At 42.4% G+C, this 7,770-nt stretch overlaps 1 protein-coding gene across 1 annotated transcript; it reads left to right on the top strand.

Annotated features, from left to right (window-relative positions):
• The first annotated feature begins 444 nt into the window (after nucleotides 1–444).
• EAPP (E2F associated phosphoprotein) lies at nucleotides 445–6,847 on the top strand. Its single transcript, XM_018082816.2, has 7 exons — nucleotides 445–471; nucleotides 1,146–1,309; nucleotides 1,808–1,989; nucleotides 3,299–3,397; nucleotides 3,753–3,876; nucleotides 4,657–4,776; nucleotides 6,226–6,847. Exons 1-7 carry the CDS (start codon nucleotides 445–447, stop codon nucleotides 6,488–6,490), a joined length of 981 nt encoding a protein of 326 aa, XP_017938305.2. The 3' UTR covers nucleotides 6,491–6,847.
• Nucleotides 6,848–7,770: the final 923 nt, after the last annotated feature.

Below are 7,770 nucleotides of genomic sequence, written 5' to 3'. Positions count from 1 at the left end.
TGAGCTTGGTGGCTGACTCTGCAATTTCTTTGGCAGAAATACTTTATAGAGAACTTCTTGGGGGTTTCTTTCCAGAAAAGTGAAGTAGTAGTGGAAGGGAGTTCAGAAAGTGCATAAAATATCTATGAAAGGTAATACTGCCCCACTGTGATAGAGATAAAAAGATTTGCTTCAGAAAAAAAAGTGAAGGTATCCCCTATGAAGGAATGTGTGAAAAAGATCTCATTCTGCTAACTGAACTTAGAACTATGAAGCCAGTTTTAATAGTTGTATTGATTTGTGTCTCTTACTTGAACCACAGATTTTTTCCAAGAGGTGCTGTTCTGTTGTGTAGTTTCAGGATGTTGTAAAATTAGGCTTTACTTGATGAATTGCTCTTCACAGTGGGATTGCTGCTTTATATGGGTTTGTAGGCCTTCAGTGGAGCAGCAGAATTTCGGGTGAATGGTATATTTGGAAGTGCAGATCAGTGTAAGTCAATGTCTCTCTGTGGTTACAGATGCCCTGTACCAGAGGTGAAAGATTTGTTTTGTTTTGGTTTTTTCTCAAATAAGGTGAATTGCACAGTGTAGTATACTTACCCTGCTGCCTTGCACATCAGAACATTGCAGAGGAGTTTGCATTGTGTGTTGATTCGTGTACGCATCACCTCAGGCTTCGATGGCCATTGCCCGATGGCTCTTGGCAACTTGCCTAGTCCAGAGTATTCCCACCAATGCCTATTGCACTAATACTGTGCTGTTCATCTTCCAAATATAACAGGTATAATTCCTAAGGAACTCATCTATAAATAGACTATAAGGGACAAAGATGACAATGTATATACAGTTACCAAAATTGTAAATATTTTAAGTAGGATGTGGGAACAGTTTTTAGGTTAGTTTTTGCTGTTCAGTGTTACTAGCTCATTAAACTTTTTTCAATCCTCTTGGTATTGGGTGTGTCTCTTAAAACTCTAATCCCGGCTCGGTAACGCCGGAGCAAAGTGCTTAAAACGTGACCCGAAGACTTGCAACTCCAAGGAGCAAAGGGAAAAGAGCGGCGGGGCCGCCCAGGATCGGCGGGGCCGGGCCGAGGCGGCGGCGGGCGGGGCCCGAACGATACAGTATCAAAGTGCCCAACACGTAATTCGTCTATGAGACCAGGGCGGGCTCGGCCGGCCGGAAGCTGCGGTGGCCGCGCGGAGGGGCGGGGCCTGGGCCTGGCACGGGGATTGCGGCGGGTGCCGCCCATGGAGCCGCCCTGCTGGGAGGAGGGGACGATCCGACGTGGTGGCAGGAGCCAGCGACGATGAGCGGGCTCTCAGCAGGTGCAGGCGAGGCCCGGGGCGCCTGCGAGCTGCGGGCCGTTGGGGTGGCTCGGGCCGGCGGGCAGCGTGTCCCGCTCTCGCCTGCGGTCTCACAGGGCCCGGACGCATGGGCCAGGGCCGCGCCTTGTGCGCCGGGCTACCCCCGGCCCTGGGGCGCTCGTGGGGTGCAGGAGGATCGGCCTCGCAACAGCCGCGGGATTTCCTTCCCTGGAACCGGCGTATTCACGTTTCTGACCGCACCGATGGCGGTGTGTTAAAACGGCCCCTGCGCGGAGCGGGAGCTGCAGGGACACAGTCGGCTGAAGCTCCTTTGCGTTTAAACCAGAGTTTTAATATCACCAAACTAATAAAGTCTTTTAATAAGTACGGTTTCCATAAAGATATGAGTAAATGTTTCCTAGTGAACCCACACAATTCAGCTGTTTGTTCTCCAAGTCACTATGTCCGTGTTTTAAACTGGTTGCAACAATTAGGTGTATAACGCTTAAATGTTTGTAGCTCAGAGGATGAGGTGGATGTGCTCCTACACGGCACTCCTGACCAGAAGCGGAAGCTGATACGAGAGTGCCTGACTGGGGAGAGCGAGTCTTCCAGTGATGATGAGTTCCAAAAGGAGATGGAAGCAGAACTGAACACCACCATGAAGACTATGGAAGGCAAATGGAAATCACCAGAAATGGGTAAATCATGCTTAACAGCTGCTTGCATATAAAAATCATGAGTTAAGTGAAGTTAATGTAGTATTTTCATGGCTAGCGAGGCTGTGTATGCAGTGATAGTTGAGTTTTTTGAAGCCAAGGGAGAAGTCTTAAAATGGCTGATGGTGCCTGTGGAAATGATCACAAGGTGCTGTTTCAGTGAATGCTTTTTTTTTTTTTTTTTCATTTTTTTAAGACTTCGGTTTTGGTGTTTTTGAACTTCTGATTACTTGCTTTAGTATGATTTCTTTCTGTTAGGTCAGACCCCTTTTTTCCAATATCTCTTTAAGTTCTTTCGTGCGTGTTTAGAAGTCTCTTGAGCAGGTTGCAGTCTCCTGTACTTTATCTAGTGGCTCTGGATGGCTGTCAAGCTTTGGAGGCCTTTCTTGAAGAAAGGAATAGCACCTGGTATATTGAATCGGTTGGGGGAAACAGGAAAAATATTAATCTCTTCCTCCCTTACCCGCTCATAATTGTTGCAGCAAATAGTAAAACTGTATTGAAGATACCCATGTTCTGGAATTTGTATATTATGGGTGCAAGAGATGGATGCTTTGGCATTTGACTAGTGTATGTTTTTACTTATTACAAAACAACTTGCGAAGTGTTCTTAATGTCCTGGTGAATCAGTGTAGTAGTCACATCAGTCTGGGGACTTCACTCTGCATTCAACGCGTTTATTAGTTTTATTTATGTTAGTGGCCAAATATGATTTTGTTCAGTTAAGAATATATAGCAATATTTGCACCACCACATCCATACAGCACAGGATAGGAGTTTTGGTGCAGACAGGCCATGATGCATGTGTTTGGCGGTTCATCTGGGTCTTTTTTGAACTTCTGTGGCCCTGAAATTTTGGGGGACTTTTTTAGTGAATTTTATTGTAATCAAAGTTTGTGAAACAATGTGCTACACCTGTATTTCTTTCACATGACTAAAGATTTGTGGAGTGTCTTGTGCGTATTACACAGGGCAGAGATAGGCATATTTGTTGTGGTGCTCTCTGTGCCTAAAGGAAGTGTACCCTGGGAGAAACCTTCCTTTAAACCTTCCTGAGGTTCATCTCAGAGGGAAGGAGTAGCTTTGCAGCTTTCACCTGTAAGTGAAATAACACAAGTGATGTGGATGATCAGGATATGGGAATAAATTGGGAGAGCTGTTACTTAACACACCCAGACAGAGCAGAGCACTCTGGATAGAGTAACGAAAGTGAAGGTTTGTTCTGGACTGTGTACTTGCTGTCCTTTTGTTGGCGTGTTCCTACCATTTCTTTCTCTAATTGCACCCACAGGTACTTCATCAAGTACTGGGCAGACTGGACCTGCCACCACTTCAAAATACTATGATGATATTTACTTTGATTCTGATTCAGAGGATGAAGATAAAACAGGTAAATGACAGAGGAGAGAGGAGGGCATCTTTATGGTACTTCTCACTCTCAGACCCTGTAGAATTCTCTTGGGGGGGTCAAGAGGCTGTTCCTGAAGGAAGCCTTTTAGGGGGAATTACCAGCCTATATAATCTCAGTGTAGTTCCTGCAACTTGATGATGTATCCCACTGTATGTAAGGTGTGTTAATGCTTTGGGGCTATCTATTTGGAGGAGAGATGAGCTAGACCTTTAAGTTTCAGTTTAAATTTATTGTGAGGATGGAAAAGGAAAATTGAAAAAATATTTTGATAATTTAAGTAGAGAATAATCATATGCCTGATGGATGTAACACATTCTTGCACAAATCTTTCCAGATACACACGATGTCCGGAAAAACAGAAAACATCAGCAGCGTCGGATTCTTTCCAATGATGAACTGCTATATGACCCAGAGGAAGACAGTAGAGACCAAGAGTGGGTAGACTCACAGAGGAGAGGGTAAGAGACCATCCTTGGTTGCTTAATATCAACTGAGAATTTTAAATGAAAATGGTGAATGCAGAGAAAAAGCCAATGCTGTCAACTCCATCCAGCGAAACTATTTTTTATTTATAACTTACAGCATATGAAATTTAGAAGCCCATAAAATGTTTAATGTGTATGTAATGGAAGTTGAGTAAAACTGCACAAAACTTGCAATTTTTAAAATCAAGATTTCTGACTTCTGTAAGCCGGTTTTGTCTGTAGATCTCATCTAAAGAACCATGCTGTGAGTTAAAAGTTGTAAGATAATTTGGTTGTTAATTAATATCTATTCCTACTAAATACTGTGTCTAGTTTTGGAAATTTTTGGAAACTTTGAATTTAGCAAGCCACAAAATGTTCAGATTAAATAAGAACAGCACAAATCTGCTTTACTGAGGGTTTTTTGAAGGGTAAAGTAGAAAAATGGTTGTTGCAGCTGAAGTAAAATTCTCCATGTATATCTTTTGAATAAGATAATATTAATATATGTTGCCTGCAGAGATTGCACTTGAGATACCTCCTTTGTCAGAGGAGAGGGTTATCAGGCACAAATTCTCATGCCGAGGTATTTGTCTCCCCAAATGAAAATTATCTGTACAAAGTAAATGAAAAGATACTGGTATGTGCTTTCCCCCTGCTTTATTTATGGTGTATTTTAATGTAAAAAAGGTTTGACAGTTGACTTGATATGACCAATAGCAAGGGCCTGTAATTAATTTTTTGTCTCTCCTTCCTCCTTTCTTGCATTGGTAGGTACCGTAACCAAAGAAGAGCTCCACAACGGCAGCAGGCAAAACCTGCACCTGTCCCCAATAGTGATGCTGTTTTGAATTGCCCTGCTTGCATGACAACATTATGCCTGGACTGCCAGAGGTAACTAGTGAACAATAAGGGTCTTTTTGTAATGTCTTTTTTCAGTCAGGAGTATTTTTATTGTATTCAGTTTGGTCAACGGATTTTATCAATTCTGTCTTGCAAAGTGTCGCTAATAAAGAGAAGGCAGGTAGGTGTGAATCAGGTTTAGAGTTGGATGCTGGTTTGTAAAAATGATGATCACTTTAACCTACAGTGGGGAGATGTGGAAGAATAAGGTAGAACTTTACCAAAGTGGACAAGGTAAACTTTTAAAAAAATATAATAATTGTGGACTAAGCAGGTAGTTCAGGCAGATTGGGGTTTTTTTAGATATATATCTGTACCTATTTGCTTGATGTTCAGAGGCATGAAACTATTACAGATTATTTTTGTGTAAAAGAGCCTTGTTAAAGGAGGATTAAGCAAAATCAAGATAGTGAATTCTTACTTGGTTTGAGTCTTAACAGTTGTGGTTTTCAGTTACATTTAAAAGTGCCAGGAAAGGATTTACATGAGAATCCATACTGTGTTTGCTGCTCTCCAGTATCTTCATCGCAAATCTAGTTAGTGCTGCCTACCCTATGCTAAGGAGAGGACTCTTGAACTGGGATTAACAGGAGAAAAAAATCTTGTGAAATGAGGAATAAGCTACTTATTATTTACTGAGTATTTTTGATGATTGAGGATGAAATTCCATAGCAGCCTTAAAGCATCTACTGGGTGCTGTTTTTCTCTGTCTGCTTTGCTGGCACTGGTAGTTCCTGACCCTGTTCTGTAATTAAGTATTTCAGTTTGCTAAGCTGACAGAAAACTCTCAATTTTTATTGCCAAACTGGTCTTTCCTCGGTTTAATCAACTGAAATAGCTCAGCACAACATTATACAAGCAGTAAAGCTAGCAGAAGTCAAGGTAGGACTTCTGCAGCCACTGTTATGTCAGTTTAAGCTGCTGTAAAACTGCACCCTAGGGACATTGTGTTAAATTGAACAAAAGCCCTGAGTTTTGCTACATACTCCAGATATACAGTTGTTAAGACTGATGACAGCTGAAAATGCATTTTATGTTTTACTATAGACATGCTTTTTCTAGTGTGATGTCTTAATGCTTGTTATTTATAAATAAGGAATTGCAGGCTTGCAAGACATTTTAGGATGTCAGTGCCAGTAGCTGAGTCATTTGCACTCCTGATCTTTTGCCTATTGCCAGCTATATGTAGCAATGCATAATTCTGCAGTACCAGTACCATTGTACTCCAGGCTGGTTATTTCAGCAACAGCCAGCATTTTTTTAAAAAATGCCTTAAAAATATAACAGATGGCTGCAATTCTATGATTTTATTATTTTTGTAGTTGTGACTTCTGTTTATAGAATGTCATATTTATTTGGCTTTCAGCTCTTTGTCATAGTACTTCCTATCTTTAATCTAATTTTCAGTGATGGTAACAGATTTTCTCCCCTTCTCCATAGACATGAATCTTACAAAACACAGTACAGAGCAATGTTTGTGATGAACTGCGTTGTTAACAAAGAGGAAATACTGAAATACAGAAAGAAGGTAAAGAGCAGAAGTAAGAAAATGAAGCACGGCAAAGAAACTAGCTCTGTACAATCAAATCAAGAAGAGGAGGAAGTATATCATCCAGTATTATGTACTGAATGCTCAACTGAAGTGGCAGTAATGGATAAAGATGAAGTTTTTCACTTCTTCAATGTTCTAGCCAGCCACTCCTAATGTGCAAATGCAGGGGGAAAAATTACTGCGCTGTTTTAAGAATGTGGGAAGTGTCAGAAATGCAGGCATGTTAGCCTTTTTAAACTGTGGTCTTGTAAATGTGCATTTTCATCAGAGAACTTTGTAATGGTTGGACTTTTGCAAACTTTATGAAAGGAACACAGTTAACTGCGTGCATTTGAGAGCAATATTCTTTTCTACCGTCAGGTGGTTGCATCATTGGGGATTTAAAATTTTGTAAATATCATGTAAGATCTGTATATGATGATCATTCCCTGTATATATACTACCCATTATCTGAGTATGTATTAGAACTGCTCCTTGGAATAAATACTGTATAGTAACTGGTTCTCTGTAGCTGCACTGATCATTTTTATGGCACGGGATAAACAACTCCAAGTCAGCATGTTGGGTGTCCTTAGGCTTGTGTTCTTGGTAGATTTGCACACAGGTAGGTTTGTGTTGTGGTTTAACCTCAGCTGGCAACTAAGCCACACAACTGCTTGATCACTTCCCCCCTCCCTCAGTGGGGAGGAAAATTTGGAAAAAAAGGTAAACCTCATGGGTTGAGATAAGAACAATTTAACAGCTGAAACCAAATATGATTATGATGATGATAATAGTAAGGGGAGGGAGAGAGAAAGTAAGTGATGCACTACTGCGTGGCCAGCTTTTGGTAGTGGCGATGGCTTCTGTGAGAAGCTGCTAGAAAATTCCTCCATATCTGACAGCCAGTGCCAGCTGTCCAGGATGGACCCACTGCTGGTCAAGGTTGGGCCAGTCAGAAATGGTGGTAATGCCTCTGTGATAACATATTTAAGAAAGAAAAAAAGTTACTGCACAGCAGTAGTTGTGGCCAGAGAAGAGCAGAGTGGGAATATGTGAGAGGAACAACTCAGCAGACACCAAGGTCAGTGGAGGAGGAGGGGGAGGAGGTCTCCAGGCGCTGGAGCTGAGGTTCTGCAGCCCATGGTGAAGCAGCTGTCCCCCTGCAGCCCATGGAGGTCCACAGGGGTGCAAAGATGCAGCTGCAGCCCGTGGAGGAGCCCATGTCAGAGCAGGTGCCCAAAGGAGGCTGTGACCCCATGGGAGGCCCATGCTGGAGCAGGGGCCTGGCAGGGACCTGTGGACCCATGGAAAGAGGAGCCCGTGCTGGAGTAGGTTTCCTTGAAGGACTTGTCACCCTCTGTGAGACCCATGCTGGAGCAGCTTGTGCCTGAAGGACTGCACCCTGTGGAAAAGTGACCCATGTTGCAGAAGTCTGTGGAGAACTGTTGCTT

The sequence above is a fragment of the Manacus vitellinus genome, unplaced genomic scaffold (genome assembly GCF_001715985.3).
Source record: "Manacus vitellinus isolate BGI_N305 unplaced genomic scaffold, ASM171598v3 scaffold_6_pilon, whole genome shotgun sequence".
NCBI classification, from domain to species: domain Eukaryota; kingdom Metazoa; phylum Chordata; class Aves; order Passeriformes; family Pipridae; genus Manacus; species Manacus vitellinus.
The sequence above is the reverse complement of the archived record's forward strand: the minus strand, read 5'-3'. Positions and strand labels throughout refer to the sequence as shown.